The sequence below is a fragment of the Chanodichthys erythropterus genome, chromosome 9 (assembly GCF_024489055.1).
Source record: "Chanodichthys erythropterus isolate Z2021 chromosome 9, ASM2448905v1, whole genome shotgun sequence".
Taxonomy (NCBI): domain Eukaryota; kingdom Metazoa; phylum Chordata; class Actinopteri; order Cypriniformes; family Xenocyprididae; genus Chanodichthys; species Chanodichthys erythropterus.
The window spans coordinates 9,220,743-9,241,935 of record NC_090229.1 but is presented as its reverse complement, the minus strand read 5'-3'; the positions used below and the strand labels follow the sequence as shown (position 1 = coordinate 9,241,935).

The 21,193-nt window shown below is 42.8% G+C and overlaps 1 protein-coding gene across 1 annotated transcript; it reads left to right on the top strand.

Annotated features, from left to right (window-relative positions):
• Positions 1 to 2,100: 2,100 nt before the first annotated feature.
• On the top strand, positions 2,101 to 20,184 carry ampd1 (adenosine monophosphate deaminase 1 (isoform M)). Its single transcript, XM_067394485.1, has 15 exons — positions 2,101 to 2,205; positions 2,422 to 2,587; positions 3,780 to 3,885; positions 4,367 to 4,532; positions 4,944 to 5,163; positions 13,353 to 13,482; positions 13,586 to 13,780; positions 14,070 to 14,201; positions 14,286 to 14,449; positions 14,524 to 14,650; positions 16,502 to 16,665; positions 17,570 to 17,690; positions 17,829 to 18,002; positions 18,102 to 18,212; positions 19,718 to 20,184. Exons 1-15 carry the CDS (start codon positions 2,112 to 2,114, stop codon positions 19,871 to 19,873), a joined length of 2,226 nt encoding a protein of 741 aa, XP_067250586.1. The 5' UTR covers positions 2,101 to 2,111; the 3' UTR covers positions 19,874 to 20,184.
• Positions 20,185 to 21,193: the final 1,009 nt, after the last annotated feature.

Here is a 21,193-nt window from a genome sequence, read left to right as displayed (position 1 = left end):
AATTGGTACATACGATGGACACTTTACAATCCCATGAGTCCACGGGAGAGGATCTGTGAGAGGCAGTGAAGCGACACAACTGACGCTGGTGGGTCATGTGATAATGACAACACAATAATGACATGTAGTACATCCAGATTGCATTCATACTACACATATTCGTACTATATAGAAGGTACTTTTTAGTGGTTGAGAAGTAATTTCTTTTTCAAAATAATGTTTCGGACGCAACCCTTGTGGATTGTGGTCCGGGCCAATGGTGTGGATGCTTTGGGCCTCTTACTGAGCTTCAGTTATTAAATATGTGATGAAATTTCTTTAATTATTATTGCAATTGTGACGAGAGGGCCCCACGGGATCAATCCATCTGTGATTAGAATTACACCAGTTAAAAAAAAAATTGTATGATCATGGAAAGTGAACAATAACAAATAAAAGCTTGCCTCTATGTGATGAGAACAGATAGTGATACACTGTTTGTGAAATGTCAAGCCTTGTTTGAGTTCTTTTGAACGTTTCTTCACAATCTTGGGATTGTGAAAAAATGAGCATGACTTTTTTTTCTTTTCTTTTTTATGGTAATTTTGTACTTTTCACTTTACCCCCTCCGTCACTGCAAGTTACAAAGGTTCATATTGATGATGTTATTGTAAAATTCGGTTGCCTGCAATACAGAGACATTTTATTTAATATTAGAGAATTGTTTGTAATTCAGGTGGCATGTGTGATCCCTCAAATGGGAGTAAAATGGGAGTTCCAATGTATTACTTACTAACCCAATCTAACCTATAACCTCCTTTTTCTTTCCAATGTTTTGGATCTTCCTCACCCACTCTGGGGGAAATGAATAATCAGAAGGGAGTAAGTATAAAGGAACCCGTCCAAGATCGACATGTCAAAATGGCAAAACATCTATCTGTATGTTTTATTCATTTGTTTGTTTAGGTGAATATATACAATGGGGTCCAAAAGTCAATTATATTGAAAATCTGGCATTCATAATGTGACTTTTTATAGTGTCCTTGTTACATGTAGCTATAGCAATTACTATAATATGTGCATAATTACATGCAACTAACCCAAAACCTATATTAAGTAAATGTAGTTTATTATTATTAGCCAATACACCTTAAAATAAAGTGTAACTATTTTTTGTTGTAGGAAAATTTAAACATAATGCTATAATGTAAAACAAATATATTTACATTTGCAACACTGATGTTAATTTGCACCTCATTGTAGTTCATCATAGCAAACAAATGAATAAATTGTGTACTTCTGGCTTAGACTGAATCTGTGCATGTTTAATGTAATTATTGAAAGCTTTTAGGATGTAAGCCTGTTTTCAATTAGACATTTCTAAGTTATGATTTGGGTTGTGCTGTTAGTTTTGTGATTTGTGTCTTGGCTTAATCAATTTGTCATAGTTTTGTTCATCTCTGCATGGGAGAATTTGCTCATTCACTGCTAGGGTCACAGTGAAAAGTGTTTTTCTTGTGCCAAAAGCATGTTCTAGTTAAAAAGTTCAATAAATGTGTAAGTTCTTAAAAATGTCTAAAGGACAACAAGTTAGATGCTTTATATAAGTACAAGTTGCTTGTTCACTTATTGTGCCTTATGGCGTTTACCATATAAAAAAAAAAAATAAAAAATTTTTTATAGCCTATACTTAAAGGGATAGTTCACCCAAAAATGAAAATTGGATGTTTATCTGCTTACCCCCAGGGCATCCAATATGTAGGTGACTTTGTTTCCTCAGTAGAACACAAATGATGATTTTTAACTCCAACCGTTGCGGTCTGGCAGTCGTATAATGCGTGTCAATGGGAACAATTAAATTTTTTAATTTTTAGAGTAAAAAAAAAAGACAAATCCAAATTAAACCCTGCTTCTCGTGACAACACATTGATGTCCTAAGACAAGAAACGATTGGTTTGTTGGACATAGTGGTGCTTTAGAGGTAAAAAATGATATAAATACTGTTCGGTTTCTTGCACAAACCGATCGTTTCGTGTCTTAGGACATCAATGTGTCGTCACAAGCCGCAGGGTTTAATTTGGATTTGTCTCTGCATGTTTTTTTTTACTCTCATAGGTTTTGTTACCATTGACATGCATTATACGGCTGACAGACTGGAAAAGTTAAAAATCATCATTTGTGTTCTACTGAAGAAACAAAGTCACCTACATCTTGGATGCCCTGGAGGTAAGCAGTCCAATTTTCATTTTTGGGTGAACTATCCCTTTAAATGATGTCCAGACATAACATCATCTCACTTGATGCATCCTAACAGCTTTGGGGCTTTTTAGTCATGTTCTCTCTCTCTTTCTTTTTTGCTTTTGTTAGACCGCCGTCTCCTTAGATAATGATTTTGCATTAAAACCAATGTGTTGCTCCTTTGTTTTAAATTTTTTTTATCAGAAACGGATGATCGTATGATTGCGATCGCAGAACGTGTATTTGCATCGGAAACCAAAGATGAAGACATCCGTGAGGAGATATCCCTGTTTGATGTGGCTGACGATTGCCCTATCCTCAACGAGGAGCTGGCCCTACATGTAACCGAGGATGATGACATAGAGAAGCGGTCAGTGCAGTTACACAATTATATAACTCCTTTTTTAAATTAAGTGCACTGAAGTCGCAAAGAAACGGAAGTAGCAGCAGATCTTTTCTTCCATATTGTGATGTGCAACTGAGTATAACACATTAGCGACTTGGTTATATGCATTGGTTGTTGATTTTGAGATGTGGGCATTGCACTCAAAAATGGGGGTAGATGAACATGAGCTTGCAGGGGCGGGGTTTAAATGGATTGATTGATTGGAGAAGTCCTCCATACATCACCAGAGAGAAAAGTCAGTCGTCAGATCAAATTATGACATTTTGATTAAAAAAAAAAATAAGGGCAAAAACATTTTTTAAGTTATGAAATGCAGACATGCATTTAGAAAATAGATTTACATTGTATGCTGACTTTGACTGTGTCCCAATTCAAAGGCTGCATCCTTCGAAGGACTTTAAGACTTAAAAGCCCTTCGAAGGTCGCAAAGGTCTTTCTGAGCATTGTTAAATAGAGGTTTTTCTGTAAAATAAAACCACTTTTTCTCATGTAACTCATCATTTAAACTCATCATTTAAATGTAAAACCTTTATTTACTTACATTTTATTTTAAAGGTGCCTATTTTCCATTGGCAACCTCTGAGGTTTGTCTCGCGCAAGCCATATTGTCGTTTAGTTTTGACGAACCTAGAAAAGTAAGCCGCCAACTGTTTAAAATGGGTTTTAAACAAAACGTTTTGACAAAACAAATACCAAAAATGAGACTTAGTGATGTGTACATCTATAATAGAGGGACAAATAATGACAGTACTTACGTTTTGTCGCTGTACTGTCTTGAACCGCTAACTGACACGACAAGGTTAGAAAAGCAAGCAGTTACTATGGTTACGTCTCGCGCCGCAGGAAAACGCGGGAATACGCGACTTCATTTCGTGAATCTTGAGCGTCTTTTATAAACGCTTTGACTGAATTTGGAGGTTACTGAAATCATTGTTTGAAAACGCTATTGAAACGTTCATTAAATAAAATTATTTAAAAGTCTTTTTTTTCTTGTAGTATATCCTGCAAAACCAGGCTTTCATTGGTGGGTTCAGTCCTTACCTATTTGCTCCTGGAAGTACTGATTGATTTAATTTTTAATTTACTTGTGTTTTTTCCTCCTACAAAGTATACTCAGAATTAACCAACCTCATCTTTAACTTTAATCTCCACACAGTAAGAAGTTTCTCAGCCGCAGTCACCTTCTGCTAGAGGAGAAACCAACTTATTTGGAAGTGCCTCACTTCCAGAGAGTGTCCATCACTGGTGACTATGCTGCTGGGGTATGTTCCAGTTCATAACTTCCAGGAACTGAATGGGATATGCACATGTTATGCAAGTTTTGATTTATACCATACTACCCTTTACCAAGACCATTGCATGTAACTGACCAGCAGAAATAGATCAGCCAAGGGGTCTCTCCATCTGAGCAGGTGGAGCCCCGCCATGGATTTGGTTTCTGATATCTATCTCTGACATTTAGAAAGGGGGTTTAAGACAGTTAAGGAATACATTTTCACCTGTAGTCATCAGTTCTTGACTTATCTAAGAATCAAACTCATCTGCCTTGGCCTGGCAGGACATCAGGGAGATGATTGCTTTTAAATATAGTGTTACTCAATCAGCGTAATGCTCTCATAACTGTAGTACATCTGCATTTATGTTAACATCACTTTGCATATTAGAAATATAGGCATTTCAAACACAATCAGAGCAATGCACTTGGCATTTCACACAATCACACTCTTCCAAACTGTACTGCAGGTGACCATGGATGACTTCGAGCTGGCCTGTAAGGGTCTGTACCGTGCCCTGACCATCAGAGAGAAGTACATGAAGCTGGCTTTCCAGAGATTTCCCAACACTCCATCTGAGTTCTTACGCAAAATTGAAGGAGAGCAGTGGAAACCAGAAGATCAGGTGGTTCCAGGTGATGAATACCAGAATACTATGATAAAAATAAGTTACAATAATGTTCCATTTAATAAAGTCGGCATGAAACAGAAGTTGCGATAGTGTTTTCTTCTCTATAGTGTCATATATCCAAGTGAAACGGCTTCTCAAACAAGACAAAATGTTGATTTTGTCCATTGGGAATTGATTGGATAGTTGGATTGTTGTGGTTCGCTATTGATCTTGTGTGGTTCAACTCAACAGGTTGTCCGTCCTCACGCTTAGAAACACTTATATTAATTAATGATATTAGATGATATACTCTGAGGGTTTGACATAGTATTGAATATGACAGCGTTAATGTTTGGTAACTGAAAAATGGAAAAACAAATTGTATTTGTTAAATTCAGTGAAACATAACCACATAACAGTCTCTGTTGTGTTGCAGTCTTTACCCCTCCTCCTAAAGCTGGTGAGGATCCTTTCTGCACAAAGAACTTCCCACCTGACCTTGGCTACGTTGCTCGCATGAAGGATGGCGTTATCTACGTCTACAAAGATGCAGCATCTGCTGATAAACACCAGCCTCTGAACCACCCCGGTCCAGACCTTGCCACTTTCATCGACGACATGAACTTCCTCATTGCCTTGATTGCTCAAGGCCCAACGTGAGTGTACAAAAGCCCTGCATGATGCTTAATATATGACCTCTAGTAGTTCAGTATATTCTCTCATTTTCCATTTAATGTTTGGGGAAAAAAACGTACTCGGTTACTAACGTAACCTCGGTTCCCTGAGATACGGAACGAGTACTGCGTATGGGGAAAGGTCTCCCTTTTTCCCCGCTGCTGAAGCCTTTTTCAATAACGCAGTGTAACTGCACCGTCATTGGTTCACTCATAGACAAGTTGTTGAACCAATGGCGGCGCGGCATAGCTGCGCGGCCTATGGCGACAAAGCGCGCGAATATTCCCGCCGAAATGGGCGGGGTATAGGGCTATATAAGCAGGCGTTTCGCCATAGGATTTCAGTGTCAATCGACTGAAGCGACGACCCTGAGCCGCAGCCTCGTGGCACGGCAAGTGACGCAGTACTCGTTCCGTATCTCAGGGAACCGAGGTTACGTTAGTAACCGAGTACGTTCCCTTTCGATACTTCACTCGTACTGCGTATGGGGAACGAATTCAACCACGCCGTGCCACGGCTGGGAACGATATAGCTTGCATTTGGCCACCCAGAGGGGGGCAAAAAGGACAAGCGGAGGCAAAGCCTAACCGAACCCATGGTTACACTGAAGGAAGATACTTCCTATGGTGGCGTGAAGCGGGACCTGTTGGAAGCCGCTAATCACACCGACAGGACCCGAGCTTGTAAGGTCGGGACATCGAGGTGATAGAACCTGACAAAGGTGGACGGCGAAGACCAGCCGGCCGCCTCACAGATGTCTTGGATGGAAACTCCGTTGGACCAAGCCCACGAGGAAGCCATTCCTCTAGTGGAGTGGGCCCTGACTCCTATGGGGCAATTAGTGCCCAGTGAGGAGTAGCACAGGTTAATAGCATCCACTATCCAACGGGAAATGCGTTGTTTCGAGACCGGAGACCCTTTGGTGCGGCCGCCAAAACAAACAAAGAGCTGATCCGACAGTCTGAAAGACTGTGATCGGTCTATGTAGGTCCTCAATGCCCTGACTGGGCAGAGTAGCTGCAGCTCTGGTTCGTCCGCCGAGGGAGGAAGAGCAGAGAGCGAGATGACCTGAGCTCTAAACGGAGTTGAGAGCACTTTAGGGACGTAGCCATGCCTAGGTTTCAGAACGACCTTAGAGTCACCAGGCCCGAATTCGAGGCATGCAGGGTTCACAGAGAGGGCCTGCAAATCGCCAACACGCTTTACCGATGCTAGTGCTAGTAGCAGAGCGGTTTTTAGTGTTAGGGGCCTGAGGTCGGCTGAACCCATTGGTTCAAATGGGGCTCCTTTCAAGGCCCTGAGGACCAACGAGAGGTCCCAGGAGGGAATAGTGAGAGGGCGAGGAGGATTCAAACGCCTAGCACCTCTCAAAAAACGGATCACGAGCCCGTTTCGTCCCACCGATTGGCCAGCAATAGGAGCGTGGAACGCTGCAATGGCTGCTACGTAAACCTTAAGCGTGGAAGGGGAGCGCCCCATTTCCAAGCGTTCTTGGAGGAAAGACAGTATGGAAGATACGTCACTCTCCACAGGGTCTATGTTGCGTGTTGAACACCAATCAACAAAGACTGACCACTTCTGGTCGTAGAGGCGCCTCGTAGATGGGGCTCTAGCCTGAGAAATGGTATTTAGGACGTCCTCGGGGAGGCTAGTCGGCTCCCATCGAGGGACCAGAGGTGCAGAGCCCAGAGCTGCGGCTGTGGGTGCCAGATTGTTCTGTTTGCCTGAGAGAGGAGGTCCCGTCTCAGGGGAATCGGCCACGGGGCTCTTAGAGAGAGCCTGAATAGCTCTGAGGACCAAACCTGGTTCCTCCAGAGCGGGGCCACCAGAAGGACTCTGTGCTGGTCTTCTCTGATACGCCTGATGACCTGGGGGATCAGTGCGATCGGAGGGAAAGCATAAAGGAGCGTGCTGGGCCATGTGTGGGCCAGAGCATCTACTTCCTTCGAGAAAAATGTTGGGCAATGAGAGTTGTCTTCTGAGGCGAAGAGGTCTACCTCTGCCTTCCCGAAGAACTCCCAGATCGTGAGGACCACTTGGGGTGGAGCATCCACTCGTCGGAGGGGATGTTGCTCCGTGACAACATGTCCGCACCCAGATTGTTCCTGCCAGGAACATGAGTCGCTCTGAGCGACTGAAGCCTCGGAAGAGCCCATTCCAGCAGTCGTTTCGCCAGAGCGCACAAGCGGCTGGACGAAAGACCGCCTTGGTGGTTCAGGTATGACACCACCGTCATACTGTCTGACCGAACTAGAACATGACGTCCCGTCAAGTAAGCCTGAAAGAACTGAAGGGCTTTCATCACTGCTAGCATCTCTAGACAGTTGATGTGTAGATGGCTTTCCTCGTGGCTCCACGAGCCGAAGGCCGGTCTGCCCCTCGCACACAGCGCCCCAGCCCAAGTTGGAGGCGTCTGTTGAGAGCACCGTCCTCCGTGAGACCGCCTGTAAGGGGACTCCGCGTTGGAACCATACTGGATCCATCCAAGGTTTCAGGGCTAGAAGACAGGCCCGATTGACCTTGAGACATAGGCGGCCGTGCCGCCATGCGCTGGGAGGAACCCGGAACTTCAACCAGTACTGAAGAGGCCGCATCCGAAGAAGGCCTAGCTGCAGCACCGGGGAGGCGGAAGCCATCAGCCCTAGCAGCCTCTGGAAAAACTTCAGAGGGAGATAGGCTTTGTTCGTGACAGATGCCGTGAGCTGCTGAATTGCCAGGGCGCGCTCTGGCGAGACTACTGCCGTCATACGGACCGAGTCGAAAACTGCTCCCAGAAACGAAATTCGTTGAGTGGGGCATAGCGAGCTCTTGGCTAAGTTGACCCTGAGACCCAGGCATTGTAGATGGCTGAGGAGCACGGATCTGTGGCGTTCCAGCTCGTCTCGCGAACGGGCTAAGATGAGCCAGTCGTCGAGGTAATTCAGAACCCGGATTCCCATCTGTCTCAGAGGGGAAAGCGCCGCGTCCATGCACTTGGTGAAAGTGCGGGGAGCCAGAGACAGCCCGAAGGGCAGGACCGTATATTGGTATGCCACCCCTTCGTATGCGAATCTCAAGAATCGTCTGTGACGGGGGCTATCTGGATGTGAAAATACGCATCCTTCAGGTCCAGCGAGCAGAACCAGTCCTCGGGGCAAATGTGCGCGAGGATCTGCTTCAGCGTCAGCATTTTGAACTTCCGTCTCATGAGGGAGTGATTCAAAAGCCTGAGGTCTAGGATGGGTCTGAGACCGCCATCCTTTTTGGGGACCAGAAAGTAGCGGCTGTAAAAGCCTGTCTCGCTCTCTGACGGAGGAACCATTTCCACAGCTCCTTTTTCCAGCAACGACATGACTTCGGCCCGGAGGACATGAGCGTCGTCCGGATTGACCGATGTTTGAAGCACCCCGGCGAAGCGGGGGCCGTCGTGCAAACTGGAGCGAGTAGCCCTGGTTTACGATCCCCATGACCCATTCTGACACATCGGGGATGGCCTGCCAGGCCTCGGCCCGAGTGGCTAGGGGTTGAATAATGTTGGGTGACAGACCGCCGTTGAGAGGGTCGTACACCGCGAGGGGTGGAAGAGGAAATTTGCTCTTTTTGTGATGAGGTAAAAATTTGTCCGCCGTGAAAACGGCGTTTGGAGTGGGCGCAACAGGTGTGGGCCCAGCTGTCACTTGGAGTATGTTTCCCACGCCCGGAAATAAACGAGGCGGAGGGGAAATTACCCGTGGGAGCTTTTGGGGTGGTCCGGTCGTAACGGGACGGTCCCCCATCCTCTTCCTGTCCGACGAATCAGGACGACTTCGGAGGCACCGGGTCCAGCACAATCCTGGGCCGGGGTCCCTGGCGCCTCGGGAAGGGAGGGCGCTTCGCAGGGCGCGAGCGCTGGCGATGCTCCTGGGGCGGCGCTGCCTGTGTTGCAGGTGGGGCTGGTTTGTTCTGCTGAGCCGGCGCAGTCCTGGGGCGGCTAGACGCAGAAGCGGAGCTGGAGCGCTTAGGCAAGAAATGCCTCATAGCCTGAGACGATTTCTGCGCGGCAGTAAAGCGCTCAGTGAAGCCATCCACTGCAGGCCCGAAGAGACCAGAAGGCGAGACCGGGGCGTCTAAGAAGGCCGTCTTGTCTAGGTCTTTGATCTCCGTTAGGTTGAGCCACAGGTGGCGCTCCAACACGACCAGGCTGGCCATGGAACGACCGATGGCCTGGGCCGTAGCCTTCGTAGCTCGCAGGGCAAGATCCGTGGCGCTGCGGAGATCTTTGAAGGCTGGCGCGTCGATTCCAGACTCATCCAGAGAGCGGAGGAGTTTGGCCTGGAATGCTTGAAATATGGCCATGGTGTGGAGCGCAGAGGCAGCTTGGCCCGCCGAGGTGTAAGCCCGTCCAGCCAGAGTAGAGGTGGTCCGACAGGGCTTGGAAGGAAGGGCCCTCTTCGTCTTCCAACCCACAGCCGCGGGAGGACAGAGGTGAGCAGCCACCGCTTCATCTAGGGGTGGCAAGCGCTCGTATCCCTTCTCCTCGGCGCCGTCGACGGCGGTGAGGGCGGAGCGGTGCGTAGTGTGGAGGCGGGCAGAGTAAGGAGCGCGCCACGACTTCGTCAGCTCTTCGTGGACCTCAGGAAAGAAGGGCGCTGAACGCTGGCGAGGTGCTTGGCGGCGGCCTGGCAGAAACCATTCGTCCAGGTGGCTGCGAGACGGCTCCTCTGGAGGGGCCCACTCGAGGTCCAGCTCTTCAACGGCTCTAGACAGGATGCGGAAGAGCTCGGCATCCATGCCCTGGCCATGCTCGATGGGTTCCAAGGGAGGCGGTGGAGCGGGGTCTTCCGGCTCGCCAGCCCATCCTTCCGCTTCGGAAGCCGCAAGAGACATGGAGTCGTCTTGTTCGTCGTCTGTTCCCCCGAATGAGACGAGGTCACTCGCTTCTGCGGAGGGACGCTGCTCAGGGCGAGAGAACAGAACTGGAGAGAGTTCCCTGGGAGGAGAGGGCGAGGCACGCGGGGGCTGGGCCGGCGTGAGCTCGCTCAACTCCTGGCGCTGAGTCGCTCTACCCCGCTGTCTTTTCCTCGCCGGACCGCGGGAGGAAGGAGACGGGAGGGCGCGAGCGGCGAGATCGCCCTCAGTGAAGAAGGCGACCCGCGAGCGCAGGGAAGCGAGACTCATACACTCGCAGTGCGGGCATGAGTCTCCAGCGAGCGCGCTCGTCTGCGTGGGGCTTGCCCAGGCAAGCGACACACTCGCTGTGTCCATCGTCGTCGTGCAGGGGGCCCTGCAAGTACCACATGAGTGGCGGGGCATCGTGAGACGCCGCTGCCGTGAAAACGGCAATTGGGTGGCTCTTTTAGAGCGGCGAGGGCCGCGGAAGCTCTTAAAGCGGTGAAAACCGCTGGAAATCGCTCTTTAGAGCGGCGTTTAAGCCGCGGATGAAGCTCTCAGGCGGCGCGCCGGATGGCGGCAGGGGACGCACAGGAAGCGGCCGGAAGCGGGAAGCGGGAGGCGGCGGCTCGGCGACGGCGCTAGAAGCTGCAGTCCGCGAGGGCGCCGGCGCTTTCTTCCACCGGCGAGTCCAGGCGAGTCCGCTGCGGGAGCCTCTTCAGACGGCGGCGAGAGCAGAAGGCGGCGAGCTTCTTCGGCTTCAGGCGGAGATCAGCGAAGAGAAGTAGATGTCGTCGCTGAAGGAGAAAACACTGAAATCCTATGGCGAAACGCCTGCTTATATAGCCCTATACCCCGCCCATTTCGGCGGGAATATTCGCGCGCTTTGTCGCCATAGGCCGCGCAGCTATGCCGCGCCGCCATTGGTTCAACAACTTGTCTATGAGTGAACCAATGACGGTGCAGTTACACTGCGTTATTGAAAAAGGCTTCAGCAGCGGGGAAAAAGGGAGACCTTTCCCCATACGCAGTACGAGTGAAGTATCGAAAGGGAACCAAAGGGCCTTATCATACAGTGCAACGACATGCGCAACGGAAGTGTTTTTTGCTATTTTCAGCCTGACGCAGTTATCATTTTCATGTCCAGCACCATGTTGTTTAAACAGCAAATGCAACTGTGCCCATTATACTTTGGACACTGTTTGCCCATGGGCATGCTAGTCTGAAAATGAGGTGTATTCAGGCTCGTTGTTGGCGTGTTGCGGTTTTCAGGCAACTGAAATGACTGTGCCATTGACCAACAAAAACCTGGTCTAAAATCAATGGCGCAGAATTTTTTTTTTATTTAAAGGGCACATTAGTAATATGTACCTATACGCAAGTGCACAATGTGCGTACACTCTGTTTCTAGCATGTTTGATACTTTTTGCATATTAAAATGTGTTTCCGATAGTGAATTACAGTGCAAAGCATGCAGTTTCCTGTTGTAAGAAAGTGGCGCTATGACTAACTGTATATTATCATATAGATGTCTTTAGGCCAGGACTCTTATCACACATGTGAAGTTTGGAACAGATCAGACACTGTATGCGTGAGTTACGACAGCTTCCTCTTTCATGGCGAAACATCAGACTTTGTCGGACCGCCATGGACACGCCTTTCAGCAAAAACTCAAGATCTTTGCAATTTAACATCGCTAAGGCCTTAAGATTAGACTGACCAAAAATGATGTTGATCTGGTTAAATCTCTATGAGGAGTTAATCAGTGTAAAACATGTCATTTCCTGTTGCCCACAGGTGGCATTATGACTAAATGAATATTGCCAAGTAGACGTCTTCAGGCCGGGACTCTAATAAAACGTGACGTTTGGGGCAGATCGGACATTGTATGCCCGAGTTACAAGAGATCGGACATTGTATGCCCGAGTTACAACTTCCTGTTTCATGTTTTTTTTTCTTCATTACTTTGAATGTACTCAATAAGAGACTAGGTCCAACTCTTTTGGACCATTTTTTTCAATCGTTAAATTAGCAAAAGAAGATTCAGACTCTAAGTGCACCTGCGCCATGCGTTTCAGACCATGTGGGCCCAAAGAATTTAAAGGTGCTAAAGAGGATCTTGTTGTCGACTGAGAAACCAAAGACTGTTAGTGAGTTTTTGAAATGAGCGCATGCGTAAGAACAACCCCCCTCTTTCACAGCTCAGTTCAAGGGAACGCCTCCCAAAGCTCGTCCACGAGTATTGGAACACGAGTGTTTACCACCAGCATTCGCTGTGTCGTGTTCGTGGATTCATTATGTCGGACTCACCGCAAGTAACTCATTATCTGCAGTTGTTACTCCTGTCTCCTGACAAAAACATTGCATGCAGCTGTGGAGTGTGGAAAGTTACTGGAGCGCACAGCCGCGCTCGTCGCTCCCAAGGAACGTCATGGCAGTGATTGACAAGCCAGAGAGCCAATCGTTTACGCGATGGTCGCGTAAACGATTGGCTGATGTTTTTAAGGCCCTACCTCGTGCACAGATGATGTATATTAATATTATTCCTTTCAGTGCACCTAATAAATAGTCTTTTATCAGTTAGTAAAGACAGTTTCAAGTAATATTGCAAAAATCCTTTAATGTGATAAAATGTCAATTGAATGTATAAAGGAGATACATTATTATACCAAGATTTTGGTACTTTTGTCAAGGTATTTTAAAATGTCAATTGAAATCATTGTTACATATTTAACTATTTGTTTATGATATACACTACTGTTCAAATATTTGGGGTCAGTAAGATTTTTTTAATGTTTTCATGCTCACCAAGTCTGCATTCATTTGATCAAAATGACAGTAAAACAGTAATATATTATTATTTAAAATCACTATTGTAATTTACTGTAAAATGTGTATTCTGTGATGGCAATGCTGAATTTTCAGCATCATCAGTGTCACATGATCCTTCAGAAATCATTCTAATATGCTGATTTGTTCAAGAAACATTTATTATTAATATCAATGTTGAAAACAGTTGTGCTGCCTTATATTTTTGTGGAAACCGTGATACATTTTTTATTAGGTTTCTTTGATGAAACTTCATAAGAACAGCATTTATTTGAAACAGATATCTTTTGTAACAATGTAAAAGCCTTTATTGTCACTTTTGATCAATTTAATGCATCCTAGCTGAAATAAATATTAATTTATTGGTAAAAAAAAAAAAAGACCTCAAACATTTGAAAAATAGTGTATAATATTAAACTTAAAATCTAAATAGAATAAAAATAATGTGTTTTATTTTGTAAATGCTAATGGATCCTTGTGTTTTTTTCCTCAGAAAGTCATACACTCATCGTCGTCTGAAGTTCCTCATGTCAAAATTCAATGTACATGAGATGTTAAACGAGATGGAGGAAATGAAAGAGCTGAAGAAAAATCCCCACAGAGACTTTTACAACTGTAGAAAAGTATGACTCAAAACAGCCGTATGTCATTTATACTAAAATAATTTACAATCAAACTGATCAAATTACCACAAATTTTGACATTGATCTGTTCTCGCTGGTGTAGGTGGATACTCACATCCATGCTGCCGCCTGCATGAACCAGAAGCACCTCCTCCGCTTTATCAAGAAGACCTACCGTGTGGATTCAGATCGGGTGGTGCAGGTTTTGAAGGGCAAGGAAGTCACCATGAAGGAGCTTTTTGAATCTCTTCACCTGCACCCCTATGACCTGACTGTAGATTCCCTGGATGTGCATGCTGTAGGTATCACACAACACATCATACAGGTTCTTCAGGGCCTGCTTACCCACAATCACCACAGATGTTCAGGGCTAAAAAATAATATGTTGAATCCTTACAGCACTATTCAGTGCTCATTATGCAGTTGTCATGTGCTCTAATTTTAAACCATGACATGGGTTACAAAATCCACCGGGTGTATCCTCAGCTGTTTTGACAGTATTCTTAGCACATCAAACTGCTCACAAGAGCTGTTATTGTGATGACTGCAAAGTTATTTACAGTTATTCCTTGCTCGACTTCATGCAGGGCAGACAAACCTTCCAGCGTTTTGATAAATTCAATGCCAAGTACAACCCTGTGGGTGCCAGTGAGCTGCGTGATCTTTATCTGAAGACTGAGAACCACATATCTGGAGAGTATTTTGCCACCATTATCAAGGTAAGACTAGGGTGAACCATGGCATTACTCATGTACATGAACAGGAAACCAATCAAATCAGCCTTAATCTCTGAAATCTCACAGGAAGTTGCAAGTGACCTGGAGGATGCCAGATACCAGTACGCAGAGCCTCGTCTGTCCATCTATGGCTGTAACCCTAATGAGTGGACTAAGCTTTCTGGCTGGTTCAACAAGCACAGAGTCTTTTCTCCTCAGCTCAAGTGGATGATTCAAGTGCCCAGAATCTAGTACGTGAACCTGTTTCACTTCTCACACTCAGTCTTTGTGAAAACTGTACTAACTCTCTTATTTCTCCCTGTAGCGACATTTTTAGAGCCAGGAACTTTGTGCCACACTTTGGGAAGATGCTGGAAAACATCTTCCTCCCTGTTTTCCAGGCCACCATTGACCCAAACTCCAACCCAGAGCTTAGTGTCTTCTTGAAGCATGTGAGTTAATCTGGAAAATGCAATAATAGAGAATACATGTGCATAGAAACAAGTTCTGTCTCATATATCCAGTATATTCCAAAGTTTGGGGTCGGTAAGATTTTTTTAAAAATATATTAATACTTAATTGATGCATTGAGTTGATCAAAAGTGACAGTAAATACATTTATAATTTTACAAAATATTTCTATTTTAAAGGCACATTGTGTAAGATTTTTGGATGAAAATGTCCCAAAACCACTAGAACAATGTAATATATTTTGTTGAATTGTGTAAATTATCCCAAATGATTCTAAGAATGTTTAAATCAAGCAATTTTAACCTGGACATGGACCTGTCTGTGCATCGCCTATCAATGACATCATACCCACGTTACCCTGGATTTTCAGATTTTTTTTAGAAACCATGGAAACACCAAAGATGCTTTAATATATTATTAGTTTTATTAGACAGGTGAGCAACTGTTTAGATACATTAATCGACAAAAAAAATAATAATTGTTATATAGCTCAACACAGTAAGTCTGGTTTAGATCTCATTTTCTCATTAAGGCCATGTCTACACTAATACGTTTTCGTTTGAAAACGTATATTTTTCTCTCCGTTTTGGCCTTCCATCCACACTGAGATGGCGTTTTAAGTCAACGAAAACATAGCTTTTGGAAAACGCTCTCCAAAGCAGACAAATTTGAAAACGCCATCTTCGCGTCATAGTGTGGACTGTGAAAACGGAGGCTTTTGAATACGATGACGCATTTTTCGTCATGTGATGCAGTCATATAACCAATTCAGCCAAGACACGTCTCCCAGTGTACATTCTCGCTGGCTTTGGCCACTTTATACTCCTGTGTTACTCGCAGCAACAACTCCACCTCACTGTCGGTCCATTTAAAAAACTCAGTGCCTTTCCTCGACATTGCCTCAAAGTTTCAAAGAGCCGGAAAGTAAATAAACGCCTAGCGGGAATGACGCAGGTCGAAGCTTTACTCATGCACAGTAGGGGGATGTAAGCGTTTTCATACGTTTCAGTGTGGATGAGCAACTTTTGGAAAATGTTTGAAAATGATAGTGTGGATGCGGAGCGTTTTTAGACGACAACTCAGTTTTCAAATATATCCGGATTAGTGTAGACGTAGCCTAAATCTTTAACTTATCTATGAATATGATTTCTTCCCGAATTCAGTCCAGATTCTTTTCCACTGGCTGTAGATGTGAAGACAACACCTCCCATGATTCTGCAAAATCAAGCCATCATCAAGCTATGCCTTTGTTTTGAATAAGCGACCTCTAGTGGTGAAAAACTACATATTGTGCCTTTAAATAATGCAAAATAAATTTGTCCGTCAAACTATTCATAGTTTTATTATCAAAAATTCATTATATTCCTCAAATAATCCTGGAAAAATATCATGGTTTCCACATTAAGCAGCACAACTTTTTTCAACACTGATAATAATAAGAAATGTTTCTTGAGCAGCAAATTGTAATACATGCTTCATTGACTCCATCATCATCTTGCTTGTTCTGAATCAGATCTGAAGTAACTAGTAACTCACTATTTGAGTAGTCTTTTCATTGGATACATATGTAATAAATAATTAATAAAATTATTACTTTTACTTGAGTAAATTTGAGTAATAATTTCTTTAAGTACTTGTACTTTTACTTGAGTACATTTTTTTTTTTTTTACTCCACCAAAGTAATGATCTGTGATTTTCTATGATTTTAATGATCTCTGAAGGATCATGTGACACTGAAGACTGGAGTAATGATGCTGATAACTGTATTAATATTTCACAATATTACTGTAGTCTGTTAACACCTCCATCCCTGTGTTTTGTCCCTATGCAGGTGACAGGTTTTGACAGTGTGGATGATGAATCCAAACACAGTGGTCACATGTTCTCCAAAAAGAGCCCCAAGCCGGAGGAGTGGGACATTGAGAAGAACCCCTCATACACTTACTGGATTTACTACATGTATGCAAACATTGCCCAAATCAACCAGCTGCGCAAGTGAGTATTTCAATGACACCAAATGTTTCTATTACGATTGCTTGTAATTGAAGTGAGGTGTTTATTTCGATGCCTAACCCAAAAGTATGAAACCTTGCTTTATAATACATCCCACACTGTTTGTCCCATTGACATGACTAATACCTCATTTTACAGCTTGCAAGAAGAAGTATGCTATTACTTTTTTGCTTGCTGACAGTTAATATTCAGCAATATATTGATTTGACTGCAGAGATGCTTTGTAGCTGAATTGAACTCATTTATAATTGATGAACTTTACCCAGTTATTGAACTGAATCAACACTGAACTGACTTCAGCTGAATAGTGAAACTATTGTTTTACAGCAGAATTGAAATGAATCATTTTGGACAATAAAATTGGCAAAAAAATAAAATTTACATTACAATTTACATTTTTAAAGTTTGAGTATCTTAAGTAAGTTTTTTAGTATCTTATGCCCATTTATTGGATCAAAAATACAGTTAATTAGTAAATAACAGTAATATTGTGAAGTATTATTACAATTTAAAATAATGTTTGAAATTTTGAAATGTAATTTATTCCTGTGATGTGAATTTTCAGCATCATTACTCCAGTCTTCAGTGTCACATGATCCTTCAGAAATCATTGTAATATGCTGATTTGCTGCTTAAGAAACATTTCTTATTATTATCAATGTTTAAAACAGTTTCACTGCTTAAACTTTGTGTTTTTTAGGACTCTTTGATGAATGGAAAGTTCAAAAAGAACAGAACATGTGTGGCTTTACTGTCACATTTGATTATTTTAATGGATCCTTGCTGAATAAAAGCATTACTTTTTTTTTTTTTTTTTAAAGACAAACTTTTAAACGGTAGTGTTTATAGAGCCCAGAGTAACTGTATCTTGTATGTTTCCATCCAGGGAAAGAGGAATGAACACATTCCAGTTCAGACCTCACTGTGGAGAGGCTGGAGCTGTCACTCACCTGCTGGCCTGCTTTATGACTGCAGACAACATCTCCCACGGCCTTAACCTCAAAAAGGTTAATACATCATTTACCCTGACCATTAGGGGGCATCCTTTACCTAACCACTTCATCTTATCCTCATGATTCTCTCTCTCAGTCTTCGAAAAATAATGATGTTGACACAAACAGTCACTGTCTCCTCATGTCCCACAGAGCCCTGTCCTGCAGTACCTGTATTACCTGGCCCAGGTTCCCATTGCCATGTCCCCACTCAGCAACAACAGTCTGTTCCTAGAATACAACAAGAGCCCTCTGCTGGAGTTCCACAAGAAGGGACTGATGGTCTCCCTGTCCACCGACGACCCCATGCAGTTCCACTACACCAAGGTGCGAGGCTTCTCCCCTTTCCATATGTGCAAATCTTCTCCCTCTATTTCCTTTGATTTTATGATGTCTTTGCGTTTTTCTTATTTCCTGCATCAATAGGAGCCCCTGATGGAGGAGTATGCCATTGCAGCCCAGGTGTTCAAGCTCAGCACCTGTGACATGTGTGAGATTGCCAGGAACAGTGTCCTCCAGAGCGGCCTATCTACTGAGGTGAGGTCACCTGATCCAACACATCACAGAAACACAATCACAATTTTTTTTTTTTTTTTTTTTTTTTATCATATGCATAATTTCACTGATCTAGACGCAAGTTTTTTCTATTAAAATATAGCAACTGTTTCCTTTTTTGAACTTATATTGTGATTTAAAAATTTAGATGATATGTTTAATCTTTTCTAAGTAAAAAATAATGTAATTACTATTGACCTATACTGGTGCTGAAATTAAATACACACACAAATTAATATATATATATATTATTATATATATAATTTAAAAAAATAATAAAAAAAAATATATATATATGTGTGTATTATTATTTAGATACTATTATAGTATTTATATTATTTAAATTATTACATTTATTTATTAAATTTATTTCAAGGCAACATTTTTGTTTTTTAAGTTTTAATATTTATATTTTAGTTTTACAACTTCAGTTAACAATAACTTTTTTTTAAATAGATTTTACTTCAGTTAACAATACTGTTTTTTTTTTTTTTTAAACTTCAAAGCAAGAATATAATTTCCTATAATATCTTTGGCCCCGTTTACACTAGTGGGTTTTCTTTTTAAAATGGTGTTTTAAAATGAAAACGATCCTCATCCACACTGGCGTTTCCACAGTGTTTCAGAAACGATCTCCGTCTACACTATACGACCGAAACGCACATCACATGACCGTTCATGCATGCGCGTACAAGTGTAAACAGTTGCCTCTTGCGCATGTAGGTAACTGCAGTATTAAAAAAATGCAGTTTAACTGCACAATGGCTGCTAAAAATGACAACAAAGCCAGCAAAGATTGCAGTTCAGTCTCCTTGTTATTGTTTACAGGATCGCCAAGGAAACAGAACGAACTTGTGCTGCCACGCCATCGTTTTCAATAGTCTCTGTTTTGGTCCATTTACACTGACTACATCTACATTAATCTGGATACATCTGAAAATGGCATTTTCTTTTCAAAATGCTCTCCATCCACACTAGCGTTTTCAAGCATTTAACAAACAAAAGTTTCTAGTCCACACTGACAGGTCAGAAAATGCTAAATTCACCTATGCATGCATAAACCCTAATAAAAGCTCACTAATGTGATACAGACAGAACAAGACATAATAAAGTTATCACACAATTTTTCTGGCAGGATCATTTTATTTATCAAAATATCTCACCATTCACTGATTCATCCAGGTCGCACTCACTCACCATCGTTTGCCGCAGGACAGCAAGTGCGAGTAAATTTTTTCAAGTAATTGCTAATAAATCTTTGCAGGACTGTGTATATGAAGTGTGCAAAGTAACTTATTTTAGCAACTGTGTTAAAGTGAATAGCACATAACTGGCATAATAGCGGTATAAACATGAATATCTGTTCTCTAAACTTGTCACTGTTTTCAAATACCTCATTTTGTTGGAATTTTGGTGTCTAATAATCTATCTATACCTTTCATTCTTGATAATCACACGGCAACATAATCTTTTTCTCACACAAACAGGAAAAGACTCACTTCCTTGGAGCCAATTACTTGAAGGACGGTCCAGCGGGCAACGACATCCGCAAAACCAACGTGGCTCAGATTCGCATGGCCTTCCGCTATGAGACTCAGTGCTATGAGCTGAACCTCATTAGAGAGGGTGTGATGGGTGACTAAACAAACATGCACACATCCAAAGTGTTTGTTTTGCACTGTACTTAAATTGTCAGTGAAACAACATTTCTGCTATCATTATTGTGATGCCCATGAGATAACATCCATGAGACTTATATCTTAATGTGAAATGACACTCCAGAACAGAGTCTTCCTGTACACAGGTGTCTGTCAGCTTGTGCAGTTTGTCTTATGTCTGACCTTTAGGTCTTACTGCAAGTTTGCAGTTTACCAAGTTTACATCCCCTTTGTGCCTTATTGTATTATGTTTTTTTTTAGTGTTCATTCTTTGGAAAAAAGCCTGTTACAGTTGACTCAATAAACAAAATCTATATTTAAAATATATTCTGTTTTGATTTTTGTTCTTATAGTATAAATGTGAATTGAATTGAACACAAAATGGACAATTCTGCCATAACTGACTCAACCTCATATTGTTTCTCATGTATAAGTTGTTATACAGATGCTAGCCTTTTCCACACATTGAGACCAAAGGTTGTCAAGTCTAAAAAGGACATCAAAACCCCCAACTTCTGTAAAAGTAATACCCGTTCACTATATTTCACGTCTTCTCATGTCATACAAGAGCTTTGTGTGAGCAACAATTCACCCTCTCATCCTCATCTGTAGCTCTCAAATGTCATTTGGACTTCTGCATATTAAAATTTTTGTGAACCTGACATGAGTACATAACAAAAACAGTGCCATTTGTTGTCATTGGTGCAAAACCAGGCATGACAGGTCACACATCTTGACATACACTGGCCTCCAAAAGTTTGGAAACGCCCTAGAAAAGTGGGGTTTTGGACAATATTGGCATGAATCCTTTTTCATTTGTGATAATTTTGCACTGATAAGGGACTACACAAACTACGAAAACATATTTTATTATATAAACAGTTTGTACATAGAAAAAAATCATCCAAATATCATTAGCAGCCATCTGACCTAAACTGGGTTCTGATTGGTTCATTGTATTCTTAACTTAATTGGCAATCAATTGTTGAAGCTATTAAGGTGTGCTGACCCAAAAATCTTTTACAAACCTGGGCCAAGTTTAAACCAGTAACCAGGAATCACAGCTGGCAAAGGGGCATGTCTGACTTTGACATGATTATATTGCCATTATTATGCAATCAAAATGAAAATGATTATTGCTGGTCTTCAGTGATAATGTCAAGTTACTGTAATGTATTTGCACCAAAAAATGCTAAGGATTTATGCTGATATCGTCCAAAACCACACTTTGCCAGGGGTGTTTCCAAACTTTTGGAGGGCAGTGTATAAAGTTTGGGCTGCAGTCTGAGAGCTTCTCTGTATGGA

Excerpts from the sequence above, each read along its gene's own strand:
- ampd1 (XM_067394485.1), top strand. The coding sequence starts at position 2,112 with ATGCATTATACGGCTGACAGACTGGAAAAGTTAAAAATCATCATTTGT. Across the intron at positions 2,206-2,421 it reads ACATCTTGGATGCCCTGGAG|AAACGGATGATCGTATGATT; the intron begins GTAAGCAGTCCA and ends TTTTTTTATCAG. Across the intron at positions 3,886-4,366 it reads CTGGTGACTATGCTGCTGGG|GTGACCATGGATGACTTCGA; the intron begins GTATGTTCCAGT and ends ACTGTACTGCAG.